Source organism: Thalia democratica, chromosome 6, assembly GCF_965202585.1.
Source record: "Thalia democratica chromosome 6, ktThaDemo2.hap1.1, whole genome shotgun sequence".
NCBI classification, from domain to species: domain Eukaryota; kingdom Metazoa; phylum Chordata; class Thaliacea; order Salpida; family Salpidae; genus Thalia; species Thalia democratica.
In genome coordinates this window covers 20,386,318-20,410,039 of record NC_139170.1, presented here as the reverse complement: position 1 = coordinate 20,410,039, position 23,722 = coordinate 20,386,318, and the positions used below count along the sequence as shown (strand labels likewise).

The following is a 23,722-nucleotide window of genomic DNA, read 5'->3' as shown; positions in this document are numbered from 1 at the left end:
TGCTAAACTGGTAGACTCTAATGAGTTTGAAAATACTTTACAGTCACAGATACTCGAAATTACAGAATTTTTAATAGAGGAAGTTAAGTTAAAAACAGTTTTTAATGACAGAAAAATAATGGAAAGCTTGCTTAAATGGTTAAGCTATTGCTTGGAAAGTCTTCAATGGACTACTCAACTATGTTTTATTGATATATTTAACAACGGATCACTATATCAGCACAAATTTCCTCTACCTAGGTCATTACTAAGTGTATGTAGATTACCCACTAACTGCCAGTTTTTTACCTTTGATGTTGTAAAGCAATATCCTATGACTAATTGGTTACTTTCAACCATTCAATGTCCCCAAGTTTTTCCATATACAAGCTGGCTAGAGGAGGAAGTCAAAGGAAGTGAGCGACAAATTAGTGCAAGTTTTACTATTGCAATGTTACAAGTTTTACCTGATTGTATTGAAACTCAGTGGATGACAACTTATCATTGTGTTGAAACTCTAATAAATAATAACCTTCTAGTTGTAGATTGTGATATTAATATACTTGGACATTTTCCTTTGTCAAAAGATTTTAATTACATTCCAACAATGCTCTCAATAAAGTTTTATGTTGACCTCTTACACAAACCTTTGATTGTTCATCAAAAAATTTTCGAATCTACTATTTTACCTTTGATTGATGACAGTTTTGTTAATAATTGGTGTATTGTTATAAAAGAATGTATTCTAAAGTTTAGAGTTCAGCAAATGAAAGAAAAAAGACTTTCATTGATTGTTTTCATTTATTGCTTTGCTATGTATACTATCCTAGATTTTTTCAACGAAATTAAAACTTACGGAGTAAAAGAAACAGTTCTAAATCCCTTGTTCACACTTGTAAAAGATATAATTAGTGGTCTTAAAACTTTTTATGAAACTTTAAGTGGTGATGAAGATAGAAATTTTGTAAAACAAGAAATTTCACACTATAAAGAATCACTTAACAAACTGTTAATTTCAAACAAAAAACTGAATGAATTATTTTTAGAGATTGCAAATAAGCTTTTTTTTTAGCTGCTGTTAAATTATTTTTTGGTTAATTGTGACTGACTATATAATTACTTAATTTTCGTTCTATTTTTGTAAAAAAATAATTTTCTTTTTGAAATAAATGATTGAAGTAAACTCTTTATAATCAATTTTATGTATTGAATAATACTAAACTTTGTTTTAAAACTTAAACAATTTGTTTTGTTAAAACTTTGTTTACTTTGTATTAAGCTTATGAGTAGAAAATATCTCTCACTATCACAGTTTATTAGAATATTTTTTAGATTTATTCATGATTTTTAGTTAATTGACTCAAAAAGGTCGCCAATAGACTAATTTTTTTAGTGTAAAACGTTTTTTATTTTGTTAATGGAGGAATATGAACTAAATGAAATTGATTTTAGAAGTGATAGTGAAGATGAAGAAGTTGAGTATGAGTTGATTGATTCATCAAGCCACCTTTTGTTGAGACCAAGTAAAAGTATTTTAAACAGGAAAAAAAATTCACCATGGAACTCGGGTTGCATAGTTCGTCTTATAATGCTTTTTTTCATGCTTATGATTGCAGTTGGCTTTGGCATAAACAGCATGTCTCCAATACTTGTAAGTTTAGTGTAATGTGATAGTTTGTTCTACAAGCCTTAAAAATTTTGGTGCACAACATTTTTAGTTCTGATAATTCCAAATTGTAGCAAATTATCTTTTTTTGGTATGTTTTTTCAAGTTATTTTACTTGTCATTATTCTTATAAGTTTTATTTACTGGTGCATTTATTTTTTATTTCAAATCAATTAAGGTATGAATAAAAAAATTTTAATTTACCAGAATATGGCTATTTTTAGCAACTTCGATTTATCACTTTTAGTCTAAATTTATTACAGTGTATTATTATTATTATTGTCTTTTTTAATTGGAACATATTTAATTTGTTTGTGATATGTTCCCTTGAAAAATTTCTCAAAATTTTAAATTGTCATAACAGAAAAACTTTATGCATTAAATAATATATCTTAAGATTTTCTTGTAAATAGTTAATAGTTATGTAAGTTTGTGAAAAAATAAAATACATTTATAACATTAGAATCACAATGAGCCAGTTCCTAATTATGACAGTCCAAATCATCATCATGAAATCTACAGAACTGCAGCAGTTGCTTCAGGTTTTTCTTCATTAAAAGAATTAAATATGCTAAAAGTAATCTTAGAAGTTACCTATATTTTAGATACTTTATACTTGAAAAAATTAGCTTTCAAATATTTTTTTGATATCAGCTACTTTAAATGACTTCGTTACCTTTTAGAAGACTTACTATATTTTTTGCTTACTGTTAATTTGCTAAATTAATATATTAAATCTAAAAATTAAATAAATCCAAACACTTTACATTAATGCTAACCAAGTTCTTGGTTATATTAAGAATTTATCTTCAAATAATTCACGTAATTATTTCGTCATAATGTAAGCCTGAATTTAAAATATTTTGATTAAAAATATTTAAGTATTTAAAATAGATAATATATTTCTTAATATAAAACATATATATTTAGGAGAAAAAAAAGAAAATTTAATTGTACTAAGGATATTTGGTTTAAACTTCTTTACAATAATTTTATTTGCTTCGCAATGTGTTGTAATATATTTTATACTTAAGCAATGCACCAAGATTAGTTGAATAATATATTCTCTTCACAAAAATTTGTTTTATAAATTATCAAGACCATCCCAACTGTTCAATGATAGGAACTAAGATATTAAAAGAGGGCGGCACAGCAGTTGATGCAGCTATATCATCAACATTATGTCAAGGTGTTGTTGAACCACATAGCAGTGGGTTAGGTTTGTTAACGTTTAATTTGTTTTGCAACTTAAGAGATTTTGATATTTCAAATTATTCGTATTTGACTGTATTTTTTTTAGTAAATGTCAAAATTCAAACAACGTTACAATTACTGGACAAACTTGTATACTTCAAAACATAGTTTGCAAAATTTACAAAAACAATAACTAATATTATTTATTAATGCTTAAAATATAAACACCTAAGACTGGTATAGATTTTGGTACTTTTTTGGTAAATTTGTTTATATCATATAAAATACTCTGTGTTTTGTACTTTGTTGTTATGAAAAATGCAAAAACTAAAATGATATATTGTAATTTATCATTATCACTTTATTCATATTAGTTCATTTCATGGTATCTAAAAATATTATTACTACAACAAACTAACTAAAAGTAAATTAAAATACTCATTGTCTTATTAAAACTTATGTCTAACTTAATTTACACAGAAAATCAATAAATTAATATCACATATATGCCCTTAAGATACCTATTTATTAATTCTTAACATTAATTAAATATCAATATGATATAATGTAAAGTAAACATGTTTGGATTTTTTGTTATACTGTTGCATTTGTTATAAAACAAAACTGATATTTAATATTTAGAACTTATAAGTTTTCAACATCATTATGTTTGTCATAAAAGTTTGCATGATTATATTACACATTTAATTAGGAATATTTAATTTATTGAGTTAGTATATTTTAGTATATTTGTTATTAATTTCTTAAAATAAATTGTTCGTACTGTTTTTTTACAATTAACAATTATAGGAGGAGGATTTTATATGGTGTATTTCAATTCAAGTAGTGGAATTAAAACAGTAGTAGATGCAAGAGAAGTCGCTCCAACAAATTATTTTGAAAACAAAAATAAATTTTCACAATTCTTTGGAGTTCCTGGACAGCTAAATGGTTTAAGGTAATTTAATTTTAATCTATTCAAATTAACAATTTTATATTGGTATACTTTTAGATGTTTATTTGAAACATTTAACTTTAATATTGTTGTTCATAAATAAAAATAATAACTGTATCATGAAAGATAATATAAAAAGAACTTAGTGTTATTGTATTTTAATTTTAAAAAGCTTAACATATTTTTTTTCAGTTACATTTATGATAAATATGGAGGTGGTGTATCTTGGAGTCGTCTTATTCAACCAAGTATTGATCTAGCTGAAAATGGCTTTACTATCAGTAAGAGTCTTGCTCATGCTTTGAAAAATAATGAAAAAAATATTCTTAACTCACAAGTATTGTGTGATATTTTTTGTGAAAGAAGCAGAGCCAGCGTTTTGCAATCTGGTAGTGTAGTACGCAATGTACTTTTAGCAAAAACTCTAAAAACAATCAGTTTAAAATCCAGTAATAGTACAACATACTTTGAAGATATTTACTTTAGAGTAATAAAAAATCTAAAAGACTCTTTCAACTTCAGTTTATCTATGCAAGATTTAAAAAACTACGAAGTTAAAGAAAACCCTCCGTTTGAAGTTTACCTGTCCTCAGTCAACAAACAATTATTGGTACCTTCAACACCTTCTGGAGGGCCTTTACTAGCTGCTATTATGACTATTTTTGACCAATTTTCTCTAAATAGCACTTTTTACAAAAACAAGCCTGAAGTTTTTTGGCAAAGCGTTGTTGAATGTTTCAAACACGCATTTGGCTTTAGTCTTGGTCTAGGTGACTCCAGTTTTGAACCAAAAGTAAAAAGTAATATATTTAACTACTTTAAAAGTGAATCTCTTAGCAATTTCAAACGTAAACTAAATGGAACTCGAGAAGCTGAATTTTATAAAGTTAACAATTTTACATTTAGCAAAGAAGAAAAAAATTTAGGAAGTCACATATCTGTATTGGGCTTAGAGGGAGAATCTGTTTCTATTACTTCATCAATTGGTTCATCATTGGGATCTTTAATAGCTTGTAATAACACTGGAATTGTTTTGAATGACGCACTAAGAATGTTTTCAAACTTAGGTAAGGTATTTGGTATACTACAAATAAAAAAACACAAAATTAGCTTAAATTTTTAATGTGATTTAGTTTCAATATTTTAATAAAACATAATTTATTACTTAAAACAAATATTTTGATAAACTGGTGTTTTAATTTTAGTAAACAAAGATAACATTAGTTTTTTAGATGTTTCTTGCTGAAAATAAATTCATTAAGGGCATTATTTTACAAACTTAACATTGATTGTCATATGAAATGTTATTACATATTCTATAAGTTTTTGTTTTTGAATAAATAATTATAATTAACTTGTTAAATGTAGTCAATATTTTAAAAAGTTTTTATTAAAACGTATACCACTTTTTATAAAAAAACTAAAAACTCATTTGATATATCTCTACTTGTTCATTTTTGAGCAAAAATCTTTGAATGTTCATGAAATCTTCTTTAAATAGTTTGAAAAGATTAAAAAATTGACTTTATTTAAAAACAAAGATTAAAATGTTAGATAAAAAAAATATCATTTTCATATTTTTTGAAGTTGAAAAAATATGACAGTACAAAAATGATTTTAATTGCAAAAATTAGTTATGTTGATACTGTAAATAAAAATTAAAAACTTAAAAGTTAATAAAGAACATAGACTTTAAAAGTAGTCTAACAACTTTTTAGGTTTCGCCTGCCATATAAACCTATTAAACTTGTCGAATTTGATTTCTTATATCTCAAAAGTTGCTTTGAATTTGCTTAGCGCTTATAAGTTTGTGATAACCGAAACAAACCTCTACAAAATTATACAAACTCGTTAAGAAACAACGTGTACCCTCTTTCAATACCCTTAATTAATATTGATATAATTTTTACTTAAATATTTTAGGTTTTAATCAAGTGGAAAGCGGTAAAAGGCCTATTACATACATGGCACCAGCTATAGTGGCTAGTAGAAATACATCTTATTATATGATAGGTTCGTCTGGTGGAAAGCATTCACTTACAGCGACTGCCTCTGCTTTAGTACGGTTTGTCAAAATACTTTTTTCTAGTGTAAACTTTTGAATGGAGTTTATAACTTAAAATTTATATAAGACTTCTATTTTTAAAGCAAAAACTTTGAAAAGAATAAGACTAGTTTCCCTATATTTTTAAGAATATATTCAAGTTATTCTTAAAGTACTTACAGTTAACTAATTTGTATGTACTTTATTTATATAACTACACTTGACTTTAACCTAGCTTGTTTAAAAAGTAGCTGAAATTTTGTTTTCATTTTCTGTAGCAACTTCAGGCATTTGAAACTTTAAACTTTGAAGTTATTTATGATTTTATATTTTTAAAAGGTTGCTATATCTTGGATACGATGATCCCGACAAAGCAATTAAGTCTCCTCTGTTTCACCATCAACTCCGTCCTAATTACTTGTATCATGAAGAAGGTTTTGATGAAAACATCTTGCAATCTTTACACAACTTTGGACATGAGGTTTGGATGACAGTGTTTATTTCATAACATGTTTAGTAGTAATTTTAACTTAAAATCATAAAATCTTGATTTTTGACAATAGTTTATTTTATCAAATTGAATTGATTTTTATGTATGAAACTAAATAAAATAAATGCAGTTAAAAGAAATGACAGTTTCACCGTCTCGAACGAATGCAGTCAAAAATCATGGAAATCACATTCATGCGTATTCTGATATTAGAGGAAGTCCAAATGCAATGGCTGATGGATATTAAAATTATTTAAATTGTCATTTTATTTTGCACAGGTAGCTAACTTTTATAGTTTTTTTATTGTTGCAAGTTGAAATTTCTAGTTTAAGGGCATAGAGGGTTTTTCAAACTAAAAAAGTATTGCATTGAAACGGTTTGAATATAAGCAATAGAAATACTTCAAAATTTAAAGAAAATCGGATAAACAATGAACGAGTAGATAGGTTTTTAGTGAAACCGTCAAAGTCTTTTTTTTTGGTTTGTGGCTTCTATAAAGATCCTATTAAACTCACTGACTTTGGTCGTATATTTTTAAATTTGTTTTTAAGTAGTTGAAAAGTATCTGATAGCTAAAATAAAACTTTGCAAAATAAGGTCAATTCGTAAAAATTTAGGTGGACCTCTTACGCCCTTAATTTGTTTTTATTTTGCCTCTTTATATATTTCAAATATTTGAATGTGAGATATGAGGTTTATAACTCAATAGTACTTAATATTGTAAGGTAGTTAATTTTTGACTGTATAAATAATTACTTTTGAGATTTTTTTATAGTTTTGCAAAGTAGCAGTAACGTTGCAATTGTGTTTACACCTCTTTGACCTCTTTTTTAATATGTAGCTTTCAATTAACGTACTCACAACCATTATTCAAAGTATATGCATTTTGTTTATTTTAAATCTGATCGTGACTTCAAACATTTTTTTTTATTGATCAATTGTTTTTTTTTGAGTAATCACAACTAACAAAACGTTAATAATACATAAATTCTGTAAAACTTAAGATTAAATAGCAATATATTGATATAAAAACCATTTAATTGTTGACAAGTGATCCTCAAATAAAAGTGTTAATGAAATTTTTAACAATCTGAAATCATGAACCTATTATATGGCAATTGTGTTAGTAATTAAAACTTTAGAATAACATTCTTTTTTATCTCTTTGCTGTTACCTTTCTTAATTTTTTTTGTGAGCCTTATATTTTGTTTGGTCAATTTACTAAAAAAATAAACGTCATTTATTGAACTACTTTACGAGGAATGGTTAATTTGAGATTTTTTGATAGGTTTAAATATATACTAAATAGAAATCACCGTATCATTTTATTTTTTTTAATATGAAGTTGACATTGAAAGTAATTTAAATTGTAATTTTTAAAGCAAATGATTGAATATTTAAGGATATTGTAATGAGCAACAGCTAATTAAGGTGAGAAAAGAAAGTCAGGTGTTATCATTCTATGAAATATTTGCTCACAAGCTACTCAAAATTATAGCTTTGGATTAGATGAATAAGTGTAGAACAAATATGTTAAGTGTAAATAAATTTTTAAAAATATTTCTTTGCAACAATTAAATCATTAAGAGCATGCAATATAACATCAAGGGCAAACAGTTTTCAAAACTTGTAATGGATTTGTATGGTTACTAATACCTTAAACTAAATTTATGTTATTTATTTATGCCCTTACTTGCAATAATTTATTACGTTTAAAAATCTGAAAAAGTTGACACAGAATTTAGAGTACTGATATGGCCTACTTTTGGAGACCAATGATTTTGCACGATAAATTTATTATACTGTAGCTATTGCAAGCTCGGTGCTTTCTTTATTTAGTAAAATAAGAAGTGGCAAGAACTATATAAACTTTTTAAATTCTCAAAAGACACTGTTTTCAATTTATTATTTTTTATGATTGCAGAAAGTCACTGTTCTTCTAAGTAACCTGGGTGTTGTATAGTGTGTATAACATTTTCCATATGTGCGTTCAGTTTGTATGGTGTTTTGTGCAATAACTTTTACCATATTTATATTATCAAAAAGTTCAGTCACCAAACGTTAATAAGTACGACTAAAGTTTCACTACCTTATAGCAGATCTTCAGGTATTTAAGTCGTACCAATAAACGTAACTGAATGTTTTGTTAATATTCTTGCTAAGATTAAACACTTTTTTGATAATTCAATAATTTGTTTCAAAGATATACATAACTCAAATAACAAAATATATTTCGTGCTTAAATCTTCAGTTGTTTACTAAGCAATGGAAATAAAGTTTCAAATCCTACCATACTTTTTTTGTAATCTGATATCGTAAACTTGCCCCCAGGTCTAATCAATGGTTTAGATATGAAAACAACTATCGGTTTTGCTGAGTGATAAGATTTACTTCTTAATTAGTTGATATTTTTCTCTATAAATCTTAGTTCTTATTGACAAAAGGTAATATAATGTAATCGTACATTTTCTCGGTCCTGCTGGCTTTGTTTTGTTTAAACTTTTAAGGTGTAAATTAATAATTTTGTTTACTAGTTCTTGTGGACTGTATTTTTACTACTTAGCAAACAACTGAAGAGTTAAATCAGAAATATATTAAAATTTTTTTTTTTAAAATATCCTTTATGAAACAAAGTAAAATACTTTAAGCCTTCAAAAACATATTTTTTTTATTGGAAGCAAAACGAAAACAGAAAAGTGGTAAGAATAAATAGACAAATAAAAAATAGTTTGATGTAGTTTCAAAGTTGATTAAGACCGAGAATTTTGGTATTTGTAGAATGTAGAGTACAGTGAACCAGCAACTTGATAAATTAGAAAGAATTCTCTGAAAATTAGTAGCCAGAAAGCTTAGATTCTAGCGCATTCAGAACTTCAAACTAAATTTTTAAATTCAATTACAACAGTAGTTATGCGGGTTTAGTAAGGCGATTTAAAGGGTTTTATATAGATCAAATTTAGATATTTATAAAATTATTTTACTTTAAAGTATAATATTTCTTCGTATTTTAAAGTTTTGATTAAAAAACTTATATAATTGTTAAATTAATTCTTAGTTTTTTTAGCTAAAACATTTTATTCAATTTTTGTCGTTTATCAAGTAAACCATGAAAAATTAAGGTAATTTTTTGACAATCTGGGAATATATACGTTTATATATTTAAACCTACAGTTTTGTTAGATTTAAATTATAGAAATATTTCCAGATAATCCGGAAAATATTTAATTTTTTAGACATTTCTAGCTAAAGTATTCTTCAGAAAAACTCTATAGGAATTTTTTGAAGTTTCGATGATTAATTTCAGAATAAAAAGTTCTTTTTACAGTTGCTAAATATATACAAAATGTTATTATTTTAAGCTTAAAGTTAGCCTATTTTTTATTACAACAAAAAGAATTAAAGCAAAAATTTTTCAGAAAGCTTCTACCTAAAGCCTGATAATCTTTGTTCTTATAGGAAATTTTTTACTTACTTTGAAAAATTTAATAACTTTGAAAATATTTACAACTATTGATTTTGAAAAAAGTTTCACTCCATATGAAAAGTTCAGCGCTATTTTGGTCCTTCGTGTAGAGATGACGGCCTCGCAGTTTTACAAAGATATTCAAAAATCTTTGTAACAATATCGAATGGAAAAGTTTAAGTAACTGGGGTTTCAAAATAACGGTAGCTGCAAGAGTAATAAAAACCGATTTTCTAGACATAGAACTAAACCTTAGTTATAAAACATGCATTAAATTAAAAACAAATTCATAACTTTTGTGTGTAAGTAACTAATCTTTTAACTAATAAACGAAAAAAATACACATCTTATTACAACTACGTATAATATTTAATAAAAGAGAAAAAAATTGAGTAACAAAGAATCCTTTAACCGCATAAAACAAAACTACTAGACAACTTCAAATTGGCTAACGACGAATTTTATTTAAAGTACCAAAAAACAGACAGCAAATATACAAAACAAACAAAAAGGAATACAAACTTTAATCAACGTTTTTCACTAATTGTGGCTAAAATAAAGAAGTTACAAAACCCACAGTGCATCCTTGCTAATCCGGCCATGTTGGGTAAGCATTTTGGAACTATGACCGGATAAGAACAAACTATATTTTTAATAATCTATCTCTTTTATATTATGCAATGCATATAACAAAACTCACTCTATATTTTCTTTAATTTTTTTAAACTTTTTTTCCACGAACCAAATAACTAAAACAGACATAAAAAATACGATAAAAATCTTTAACTAAAATTTGTAATCAATTTCGAGGAAAAACAAGTTACATCATAAACAAGGCTGAGAAAGATCATGAAAACTTGTAAATTGGTATTAATACATATGTTTATTGACTAAGGAGCGAAAACTATGAATTCTAGTTTTAAAATGTATAAGAATGATGAGGTAACATCAATCTGCTTGGATAAAATTAAAACTTAGTCCTGTATTGCAAATTGCTAATGGTTTCACATTTAGTTATTGAAACTGAAGAAGACATTTTAACGTAGTTAGTAGACTATTTTCATAATGGATTTTAAGTTTTAAAGTAAAAACATTAATATTATCTAATTTAGTTAAGACAAGACGTTAAAAGTTTCCGTGATGTGCGACTCAATAAATGAAAGGTGCTTCGTGCACAAGGTAATAGAACCAAATATTTTGAGAGTCTTTTTTGTCGTTCAAAAAAGCTATAACTAAATCTGTGTTAAACTTAAACCGGCTGGATTAGCGAGGGCCGGATAAGCGAGGATGCAATAACCAACACTTCGACATAACCATCCTTGTAACAAAATATTAAACAATCAAAAACTTTAATAAAAACTAAAAATAGCCTGCAGCTTTAGAAACGAACAATACCCATAAATTACAACTGCTTAGCAAACAACCTTATTTACAAAGCTACAATGAAATAAAAACGACCAAAACTTATTTAGGCTCGACTATAAATAAATGCAGCTTAGAGTTATCAAACTATATAAGAAAATTAGATTATATGAACAAAAATTACGACTTGAACTTTTCCGAACTATACTAAAACGCAAATCAAATTTTTTTATATTTTACAGTTTATAAAAGAGACATAAAAGATAAACAGATAAGCATTGCTTAACAATGGAAAATAAAGAAAAATACCCTGCCTTAACAACTAAAACATTTATTTTAAAAGAGTTGTTAACTTAAAATAAAATAAGTTAAAACAAAAAACACAGCACTTGTACTTGTAACTAGTATTTCTAAGATAAGCTACGTAAGGACTATCTTTATTTTATTAGTTTTTTTTACTCTTGTGCAAAAATGATCTAAATGATTATTCGTGCAAAAGTGACCCCTCGTGCAAAAAGGTTCTTTCATGAAAAAGTGTCTTTGTGCATAATTGACTTAACTAACCCGATCCTTAACTGTACACAAAGGTGTTTCAATATTAATTGATATAATACCATTCTTTTCAAACGGTCATATTTAGTTTGATAATAAATGGTAATACTGAGTTACCTAATTAGCATATATATTTTAACTCATCCGACCATCAATGGATTATTTTCTTAAAAAAACTTACATCAAACACAAAATGAAAATTTAAAAGTATATATGCTTCAATTATAAAGTCACTCAAACTTCATTTTTAATGTTAAAAGTTGCTTATTTCATCAGCATTTTTAAGAATTAAACAATAAAACAGAAGCATTTTTGCTTTAATAAGTTACGTAACACCAGCGGGCTGTGAATTTTTTTTTGAATTTATTATAAAAATACTTGCCTGTAGACTATAAATTTTTTTCTACTATTTAAGTTAAACAAAAATTGCTTTTTGTACTAAATATCTGTAGTAATAATTAAAATTTTAAACATACGACTTAAAAAACTGTTTAAACGTAAAACAGTTCGCTAGCTATAAACTAATTATAAATGTTGGTGGTCTACAAAATGACTAAAATGAAAATTAAAAGTATGGTTTTGTTATTTAAAAGCATAACAACTATTTTTTGTAATGATGTACAAATTTTTAGTTAACCAATGATTTTTTCACATGTTTCACTTAAAAAACATTGTAATTTTAACAACAACACTTTATAAATATTGACGAAGTATTCAACGAATTTAATTCAATTTGACTAAAAAAAGCGATTTTATACTAAATAAATTGGTAACTTGTAAGTTCTAAACTTCTCCATTAAAACTTTGGAATTTTCAAAACATTATAGTGCTGTAGATTTTTTATAAGTCTAAGTGATTCCAAACTTTTGCTTTCCAGCACCATAACATGATACTTTTGTTGAATTATTGCTGAAAGTTATAATTGTATTTGTTACCAAAACAGCTACTGATGTGTTCAAAAGCGATTCCTCTTCTATTATCGATAGTGTGGGTAGTCTAACTTCGGATTTTTTTTTGGAAAGTCTATCGAAAACCTCTTAAGTGTTTGTTGTGCCCCCAACAGCAAACAACTTCAAAGCTATCAAGCTGTGTTTAATATCCACACTGCAATAATGCTAGGCATTAGTGACCTTTCGTCGGCTACATGGTCGTACTCCTCAACAGAATTTGTTGTTACAAAGAAACCGTCTTCATCAACATTCTTGCCCCTTGAAGCTACGACTCTTCCTAGAAAAGCTGTGAGGCAGCTGAGCCATCCCTTGCTACTTCCATTTCTTTTATTTCACTTATATTTTTGGTTTTTGTGTTGAATAAAGCACACAATCTAGTGATGTCAGTGAAATCCCCATTTATGCCTCCTAATAAATATATGTTATCAACGGACGAACATACGCTACACTATGCAATTTTATAAGGGATAAAACCTACATTTCCAAACTGTTTGGTAACAAATGAATACTTGTCAGTTGATAGTGTTTTTCTTTTTCAATATAAAAATAATGTCAAGATATGCTTAATTTTTTTTACACAGACTACACTTAAACCATCATTATATTAAAAACAATCAGAAATAATTTCGAAACTTTTAAAATTTTTACCATCATAAGTTTTAATGGGCTAATAAACCGTAAAATATATCTTTTACTAGCTCACATCTGCCTGCCAAAAGAACATTTAATTTTTTCTGACAGCAACGCTTCACTTTGAAGTTTATCATTGATTTGTTTTGATAAATTTTGTCATTTTCTGTGAAATTTCTTAGATCAAATTTCGGGTGTTTTTAATTCTAAGGAACGCGCAAGAACTTCGTAAAGTGCGAGGTTTGTCTAGAGCAGCGATTTATTAGCTTGGGGTAAATTTCCTTGTTTAAAGAGTAATTTTTTTTTATTGCTAGTTATAAAAAATAAGTTTATTAATTGTATTTTTTATTTATAAGTTTGTATTTTAATGTTTTCTTTTTTATGTTGAACAAAGTTTTTAAATTTTACGATTTTTTATATTAAACAAGCTCAAAGTACAAAATATCCTGTTTTTTTCTCAAAATTAAAAACTGTTTTGTATATTGGGGGGGAGGGGGGTTAATTTGGTAATAACATTCCAAAAAGGGGTAAAAAATTAAAACAAGTATTGAGAACTGCTGGTCTAGAGTTTCAACCAATTCATTATCACGAGTCAATGCAAAACTAACTTTCAATAAAAGTTCATTTGCAGCCGTCAGTTGCCTTAAAAACTTCAACTTCTGAATCAATATTAAGCTTGGAGCTTGAAAGTACTTTTTTCACGTTGTTACTACTCAACTGAAAAAAGTTGTGAGAATCACAAAGTATTGTAAGGCAGCGTTCAATATATCTTAAAGTTGTATTTTCAAGTGCTTTTATTTTAAAATCTCCTGCTAGTTCGTAGTTGAATGACATGTTTTTAACTGATACTTCGGCACTAAGTTTTAAAGCTAATTGATTTCCTGCTGCTTTTTTAGACTTATTTAGCTCAAATTAAGAGAATGTAGGATTTTTTTTTCATTCTTGTGTCGTACACTCGAGGACGATATTTGTCCAGTGGGACAAGACCTGTCATGGAGTGCAGAGTATTGCGGGTCAATAGGCCGGGGAGCCTTGGTCTCGCTGTCGCTTACTGACTCGTCTTGTAAAGTTAAGCTAACTCTCATTACTAGTGGTATTACTGGCCATGATGTAAGTTATTTAGGGAATAGGGGAGCTAAAGCCACGCTATTGAATTACACTGACGATATTATTTAAACAGGGTAAAGGGGTGATAAGCCACACTATTGAACTGCGGGTATCAAACTAATATAACTTAGTTTGATAGGAAAAATGTTAATAAGTGAGAGAGACTGCTTGCAAATTATTTACTAAAATCACAATGATTTACACTTATTAATAATGGTAGCAAAAACTAAAACTTATTTAATTATAGCAGCAACTAAAGTTTTGAATTTCAGGCAAATATTCTTGATTGAAATAATTAAAATTGCCAATAATCTTATTCGTTTCTTTAAAGCAATCGGTACTTTGGTTCAGTTTCTTTCGCAAACGTGATTTGATTTTCTATAATTTGTTTGACCAGAATGTAAGTAAGAATTTAGTTTTGTTGATGGGAGTATGGTCGTGAAAAATTGTCCAACGATGTATTAATTGGGCTCATATCATTAAATGGTATTAGTTCATACTTTATATCCTCAACATAAGTTAGGAGTTGGTGCTCCTCAATTCGTATTAAGGAGCTAATTATTGGGCTGCAGTTTAGTAGCACATATTTCCATAAATGTCCTAGAGGTCTCCTACTGCTCAGCCCAGGTTTATTAACTAATAAAGTTGTTTTGGTTTGTTAAAGACATAAATTTTGTACTATTAATTGGTAATTTAAAAAATTAAGTAATTTCTTTTTAATAGTACTTTTTAAGTTCACAATTTTGGTACTTTGTTACCAAAAGTATGAACATTTTGAACTGATAAAATTAATCTTGAAATGTAACTTTTTACACGACTAGTTTTAGTTTAAAGATGATAATAGAGATTTAGCATGTAGTTTCTATTGTTTTGTTTACAATAAAAAAAATCAATACCCTTGCAAACAAGAGTTAAATTTTCAAAATACTTTTCTTCGCTAAATATTGTTCTTATAAGTTGCAAAGCCTTTATAATTTAAATAAAATATTCTTGTTTTGGTTTTTAATTACTAAAAACAACTGTATGTTAACACTTACAACTTGTTTTGTGTTTTAAAGTCACTAAATTTGTCAGAAGGAGAAAGGTTTTTTATTTTATAGAAAAAATTTAGCTTTTAGTTTAATTTAAACGCTAAGGAACCAAAAAACTCAGCTTATTAAAACCATTTATCTGTTTTCGAAAACTAATCAAATTTTTCGATTGTTAAAGTGTTTTTTATTTTTTAGTTACTGTGAAATAAGTATAAAAGTTTATTGCAGTTACATACAAAACTTAATTACCTCATGATGTTAACTTTTTAAGTAATAGCAACGGTTTAAACTTTAAAGATGTTTGTAAATTAATAAAAATTAGTTTTAGGTTATATACAATTAACTGCTTCGTAAACAAATTTATAATATAAAACTTTTTTGTAAGAAACTAACTTACGTTAGTGTTATCCATACTAGCTAGTTTGAAAACATTAGTTCAAGAAATAATTTAATAATTGTATAACTTACGATAAAAAGATAATCAGACATAAGATTTCATTTTCTTCAAATTTTCTTTAAGTAATTAATATCTTTATGTTAAAATAGATTTCTAGTTTAAATTGCATACAAATAAGATTGCAAATAACTAACATAGTTTATAGTTTATTGAACAACAAAAACAGATGCTCAAAATATTTGGTCTTAGGAACTGGTGCACGAAAAACTTTTCGGTTATCGAGTCGCACACCTCTTGGAAACTTTTTAACGTCTTGTCCTCAACATTATCACTTAAACAGAGAAAATTTTAAAAATGTTATGTTGGTTTATTTAAAACTATGTTTTAGCGAGTAAAGTAAGAACTGTTAACCAAATTATGTATAGAATATTAACTAGACATACTACTTTGGTGGAAAAGGGTTAAATTATTTGCCTACATAAAATTTAATTTTCAGAGTTTTAAAATATTTTAGTAAGCACAAGCTCATAACAATTTTATAAAATACTACACAAATTTAAACTAGAATTTATACATGCAAATCAATGAAAATATTAGAACAAATATTAGACAGGTCATATTACTATATGTACTAGTTTTATTTATTTACATAAAAGTATATTCGTTTGCAAGCAATAGTTTACCACACTAAAATATTAAAGTAATCCAAAACAAACTTGACAAAAACATACAGCAAATAAAAAAAAACAAATCTTACCTATAGCAAGTCGTTTACAATACTTATAAGTCTTTGAAAAAATTCACAGTCACTTGACTCCAAGCCATAACCCTCTAAGGCTTCGAGTGTACTTTGCAACCTTGCGCTATTGAGTTTTTGATAATTAGTTTTGTTTCAAACATTTATTTGTATTATTTCTTACTGTTAAACTAAGCAAAGTAACTTTTTAATTATAAATTATTTAACAACAGTTTATATATAATTATTTGTATTGACTATACAAAGTTTCTCAATTTAAAGAGTAAAGAAATAATAATAAAGGTGCGAATTAAGCATTCTATTTATTTATTATAAAATATTACTGAATTATACATTACACATTTAAAAGTTTTGAGTATGCAAAAACTTAGTTGTGTTTGAATTTTCGAACATGAACATATTTTATTTTTATTACAGAAACAAAATTGTTTAGTGCAAATTACTTTTTTGTTAATATTTGAAAAAGTCGAAATTGTTTTACCACTGAAACCAGGTAATAAATAGAATGCTTAATTCGCACCTTTGTCATTATAATTCAAATAAGCTCTTTACTCTCTTAAATTTAGCAATTCTGTATAGTCAACACAAATAAGAACAGTTTAAATAAAAAATCTAAAACTTTCTTTCGCAAACTAGTTTAATTTTAACTTATATACTTTTAAATGTTAATGCACTTGAAAAGGGTAAGCTTTTACCAAAAACTACAAACCTTACATGTTTTTATAGTCATAACTATACTTACGATCAGCTGTTTTAACAAGTTTGACAAATAACTTACTAAACTAGTACAAATATATATCTGCTATACATGACTAACTTGCGTTTTTAGCTTTGCCCTGAACGTAAGATGCAGCTTCTTAAGTTCAGCAGAGGTTCAAAGTATTTTGCGTTATACTCCTGTGCTAATCTAACGCAATCTCTTTTATAATTTATTTGTAGTGCGATGAGATGGCTATGAATAACTGTTAGAGCCTTTGAGCAGCTATCAAGTTGCTGTTAGTTTTTTTTTTTTTAACAATATAAAAAAGATAAAAAATGTTCATTTATACTTTTTAGCCTTTAAGATACGTTCAAGGACACAAAAAGTAAGTAGATTATGGTTAAAACTTAAATAACATTTGGATGTAAATGAAAATTAAATCAATTAAAAGTCTATTTTTTAAATTCTGTACTTACCATCTTGGCAACATCATCAGCATTCTTGGAAGTACTTGGCTAATAAGATGAGATCATTTTGTCCGGGGCAAGACGTTAAAATGTATCCGTGGTGTGCGACTCGATAACCGAAAGGTTTTTTGTGCACCAGGCCCTAGAACCAAATGTTTTGAGCATATTTTTTGTCGTTCAATAAACTGTTTTACTTGATTGAATGTAAAGTAATTGATTTAATATTAAGTGTACTTGAGTAATGGACAGATTAACTGCTTACTGAGAGTTCGAGCTACTTTAACGGAATTTAAAGATAACGGAATTTAAAGTTTAAAAACTTTTGTTAAGATGTTAACTTTTTGAACGACATCACTTAAGTTGTTATTATTACAGCTGTTTGAAATATTTTTTAAATTAAAAGATGTTTGTTATATAAGTTTTTATAACAAAACCTAAAAAATATAAAAAAGACAACAAAATACAAACACATGTATAACACAATAAAAAATGTTATCAGTCTTAAAAGCTTCGGCAAATTTGTAAAATAACTACCAAGAAAAATAACTACTAAGAAAAATATAAATATAAAATAAATATGATATATAAAATAAATATAATAATAAAATAAAGCATTTGATAGTGTAGATAGAAATATCTTACTAAGGAAATTAGAATGTTATGGTGTGAGAGGAAATATGCATCTACTAATCATTTCATATCTAGATGGAAGGAAACAGTTTGTTAGCTTTGGAGGATATGAGTCAACCTGTAAAAAATGTGAATTTAGGGTACCACAAGGCTCAGTATTAGGACCGTTGTTATTCCTTATACACATAAATGACTTACAAAATAGTACTAGTCTTAAAGTCCTAAACTTTGCAGATGATACAATGTTATACAAAACATTCAAAAAAGACATACCTAAATGACAGTAAAACTTTTAACATAGAACTAAATAAGGTATCAGATTGGCTAATGGGAAACAAACTTAAACTAAACCTTAATTAAACAAGAAGCATGATTCTACACCAATCAAAAAATAGTTTTTGGAAAAATATAGAACTTAATGTTAAAATAGGTAAAACAGTTATAACAAACACAGATAACTATAAAAATTTGGAAACAATTTTAGACAGAAATTTAAAATGGACAGAACATATAGAAGCTATAAAAACAAAATTACAAAAAACATTGGGTGTATTATATAAAACAAGACATTTCTAAATGAAAAAGCGTTATATTTAATCTTTAATTCTTTATTTATCAGAAATGTTAGATATGGTTTGTTGTGCTGGGGAAGGGCAAATAAAAAATTTATAAATGATATCAATGTTCTCATAAACAGAGCACTTAGATGCATACATTATAAGTAATATGATGATAGTGTAATCATAGAAATCAGAAAAAAATATATTAGATTTTTAAAGTCTGTATCTATATGACAAAGGTCTGTTTATGTTTAAGTTTAACAATAACTTGTTACTAGATAACTTTAAAAATTACTATAAAAGTGTAAAAAATGTCCATTGTTATCATACGAGGTCTTCAGAAACAAATTTTTTCCTACCTAGATTCAACAGCACAATAGGTCATAAATCGCTATCCTACCAAGGAAGTAAGTTATGGATTAAGCTACCATTATATCTATAAAATATAAGTCATTTTGGAAATTTCCAGGATGAAATTAAAAGTTATCTTTTAAATAGTGATTCTCAAGGTCATTGGTGATCATACCTACTCGTTTATTTACTTTGTTTAAGGTGTTAATAGTATTTGTCATTTAATATCCAAAATTTCATTTATTTTTTATACTTTTTTTTTTTTTGTTCGAAAGTTGATTTTTTTGGTTACATTAACATTGGTTTAGTCTAGTTTTTAGCATTTTCTATCTGGTTATGTCTAAAGATTATTCTTTAAGATTACTATTTTGAATTAAGTTCAGAACACTTAAAAACTTTTTTTTTGTTATGCTTACAATTTTTTTTTCTTTTTTAGTATACAAATGTAAACAAGTAGTTATAGATGTTTTTACTTTAGCAGAAAATAAAGTATTTAAACAGTAAGCTAAGATATTTGTTCAAAGCAAAATTAAGTTATTTTATTTATTTTTTTGAGAAAATTAAAGAAAAAATTCTTCTTTTTATGTTTGAAAATTTTGCTTGCTTTCTGTTATTACAGTTTTAGACTTTGAAAAGTATTCAAAAGAAATGAAAATAAAAATAATATTTGTTGTTGTCAATATCATTGTTGTTAAAACTATTATAGTATTTTATCTTTTTTCTTATTAAAAGCATGAACTTTACAGTATTTATCTTCATATTTTATAAAAGTTAAGTTCAGTTATTGTTAAAATCACTTCTTTAAAATTCTTGAAAGAAAAATTATTACAATAGTTTATTTAATTATTTAAATGTAAAATTGTTTTTACTGTTCAAGTTAAATTATTAAATAAAATAAAAATTACCTTTTTAACAAAAATACCTATAAAAAAATTTTTTTGTAAAAAATTTCAGTGTAACACATTTTACTTTCTTTAAAGAAGTTGTAACCTATAATTCAAGTATTCACACGTTTGTTATTAGTGTTGTTTATCCACTTTTAAAAGTTAATTTAAAGTTGTACATATACTTTTTACATCATATGTTACTAAATAAGATTCATAGTACATTATTAAACACAAAATTCAGTTAACTTTCGTTTAGTTTTATTTTCTTTCATTTTTCTTTTCGTTTAATTGATTGTTCATTACTAAATATCTTAATATATATATGATAAAATAAACTATGTGTAAAAGCTCGTAAGAAACTTTATAAGCATGTTGTGTACGACTCGTTAACCGAAAGGTTCCTTTGTACAGAAGGTCCTTAGACCGAATTTTTTGAGCGCTTTTTTTTATCGTTCAACAAACAATAATATAAATCAAATTTTATAAACTCTCAGATTAGTATGTAGTCTTTAGTTATGATTTATCACTTAAAAATAATATTAAGGTCTAAAAAACAAATTTTTATTTTTTTATTTTTTTTTGTTTAGTAACAAATGGTATTTTATAAATAATTCGGCAAACTAGTTTTAATAACGTATTTTAAAGTCAATTAGAAGATTTTTATAACTTTTGATGCAACAGCTTACTTATTTGTTAAACTCCAAGTTGCTGGTTAAAATAATTATTTCGATAATTTAAAGTAAATAACTAATGAAATTAAAACTATTTATTAACTTCTTTTCCTCAGTTTTGATAAAGTTTACAAATGTAACTCTTCTTATAGAACTAACAATTTTGTTCACATTTAAAAATGTAAAATCCAAGTAGTTTGAATATATTATAAATCTAAACAAGTAAATAAAACTTGGTCATTCCTATTAATATTGCTGTTTATTTTTTTTATTGTATGTATCTGCTATATCTATTTTAATGTAATTTTATGCACACTTAGTCTAACTTTTTTGAAAATTTAACATTGAAAAAGTATTTTTACAGTACTTTGCTTTTTTGACAACTTAGTTAAGTAAGTACCAAGTATTAAAACTAAAATTTTAAATTGTATATACTTTTAATAACTAATTTTAATACAAGCTTTTAAAAGTTGAGGCTTTTGATTTAGGATGTTGCTGAAGATGAAATACCGAAAGGTATAGTTGAAAAAGTTTACTTTATAGCATTTAAATGTTTTAGAAGATAAATCCTTTAAAAAGTTGACATCAATCCTAAAGATTTTTATTGACAACCATAAAAAATAAAAAAAAAGCTATCAAAAAAACAATAACCGTTCATTTGTAAAGCTCTTAAAAAGTAGACCGTTACAAATAAGTTTTTGATGAACATTTATTTAAGCAAACAGAGGAATATTTAAAAAAAGTTCCATATATTCACGCCATTTTAATGTCAATTTTTGAGTACGTTCAACAAGTTGAAGCTCGATCGAAATAATAATTAAACGCTATAGCATTTACGAGGATGATGCACTAACTGAGAATTGAGGCAAATACTAGAGAAAGTTTGGATCATTTGGAGGCAATAGTTAACAAAAGAACTCGGAGAGTTCGAAAGATTATCGAAGAAAATGCACAAGACCAGCAAAAAGCTGTGTATGAAACTCTTAGAAAGGTCGATGGTTGGTATAGTATGCTGAATGTTAACTTAAATCCGAAATGAATAACCTTGATTTGTTAACATACTTTATGTTTTTAAGAACTAAAATGCTTTTCTTATCCTATGGTGGTCAAGTTACTGTTTTGTTATTTATAGCCACCTTGCGAACATAAGTTTGAAATTTAGCATAGTTCAATGTAGTATATATATACGCTTTTTACATAACATTGTGAAAATCTTCTGATAGTTCTTTTTTATATATTTGTCCTTGACAAGACATTTAAAAGGTATACGTGGTGTGCGAGTTGATAACCGAAAGGTTCTTCGTGCACTAGGTCCAAATGTTTTGAGCGTCTATTACAATTTGTTTGTTTAATATTTAATTAATATTGCTGTAAATAAAAAATATTAAAAATCCGTTTTACTTGTTTTAAATAATTAGAAAGCAAAGAAGCTAATTAAAAATATTTACACTTTTTTTCGTTTTAAAGATGTTTTACTAAATGAAGTGAACTCCTTAAGAGTTGTTTAAGGCTGTAAAGAAAAATACTCGTTTATAAATAAGGAGCTTCATTAATTTAACTAAAAAACCTGTAAAAATTATTTTTCAAACATAGTTTATTTTCTTAAAATGTTAACTTTATCTACTTTGCTTTAATCAGATAAATCTATTTTATGGGTAGGTGTCAAATACGCACGAAGGGTCAACTTTTGTAAGATAAGCTAATTATCAGTTTACACTAGGGTTATCTAAAGCGTGCGATTTCGCCCCATTAATGGAATTTCGGCTACCATAGGGCGTTAACTAGTTAAGCAGCAAAAAAATGAATGAGTAACTATCTAGTAAAGGATCAATATCTAAAAAAGTAGGGGCATATATTTTTTAAACTTCCGCTAAGGGCTTTTATTAAAATGAATTTGAGAAACCCTATTATAAATACTTTACTAGCAGTTTAATATTGTGCTAATGATCACTTTCGTTTTATGATACTATAGAGCATTAAAATATTTTTATATAATATTTTTTTAACTAGTTCATTATCAAGTTAAAAATCTTATATTCAGCTTTTGTAAAAAATGTTTAACTTTAACAAAAAAATCGACTCCTTCAGTAAAATTCAAAAATACTATCTTTGCAAGGTTGCCAAATTTTCTTTATGATTTTAAAAGTACACATTTTTGGCTTTATTTTTAGTTTAAAGTAAGGGAACTGTGTTAAAAGGAAACTCTAAAGCTACTTTAATTTTTTTCTTTTATAAAAATTTTTTAATGATGACATTTTTTTTGTATATGTATGATATAATTTTTGAGTCAAATCAAAATTTTACTACTAACATGTTAAAAATTCCAGGTTTTTTTTTCTAAATTTCTCAAATTCCAGGTTTTTAGCCTAAATTGTCCAATTCCATATTGTTTGGCAACCCTGTCTTAGGTATAATGATAAAGAATAAAGGTTTTGGAAAATGTTTTTATTCACAACTTCTGTGGTTATTTACACCTGTGCACACTATTAAAATTTTACTGTACACAAAAAATATTGTTAAGTTTAAAACTAAATGATGTATACTTCGTTTCAAAAATCTAATCACAACACAAAATAAGGGCATAGGGGGCGAAACACCACTTTTTTTTCAAATCTAGTCTCATTTTTTACATAATTAGACAAACTATTTGTTACTTTTTACCACTTGTTAAAATTTAAAGAAACTTTTGAGATATAAGCGATCGAAGTTAGAACCTTCAACAGGTTCTTTATGGGAGGCGAAACTAAAATGACAAAAATAGATTATTTCACTAAAAATATATCCCTTCCTTCAGTTTTTAAAACTTTTTCTAGAATAATCTTTAATAAAATGTAAACAACTTGTAGGAAACAGATTTTTTTATTTTTGTAGAAAAAAT

At 26.2% G+C, this 23,722-nt stretch overlaps 1 protein-coding gene across 2 annotated transcripts; it reads left to right on the top strand.

Annotated features, from left to right (window-relative positions):
- Positions 1 to 1,369: 1,369 nt before the first annotated feature.
- On the top strand, positions 1,370 to 7,514 carry LOC145837830 (glutathione hydrolase 1 proenzyme-like). Of its 2 annotated transcripts, none has more exons than XM_082945283.1 (8): positions 1,370 to 1,630; positions 2,109 to 2,187; positions 2,769 to 2,864; positions 3,650 to 3,797; positions 3,987 to 4,861; positions 5,718 to 5,859; positions 6,178 to 6,319; positions 6,459 to 7,514. In XM_082945283.1, exons 1-8 carry the CDS (start codon positions 1,397 to 1,399, stop codon positions 6,573 to 6,575), a joined length of 1,833 nt encoding a protein of 610 aa, XP_082801409.1. In that variant the 5' UTR covers positions 1,370 to 1,396; the 3' UTR covers positions 6,576 to 7,514. The 2 variants fall into 2 exon arrangements, with proteins under 2 accessions (XP_082801409.1, XP_082801408.1); XM_082945282.1 differs by having other exon boundaries at positions 2,745 to 2,864.
- Positions 7,515 to 23,722: the final 16,208 nt, after the last annotated feature.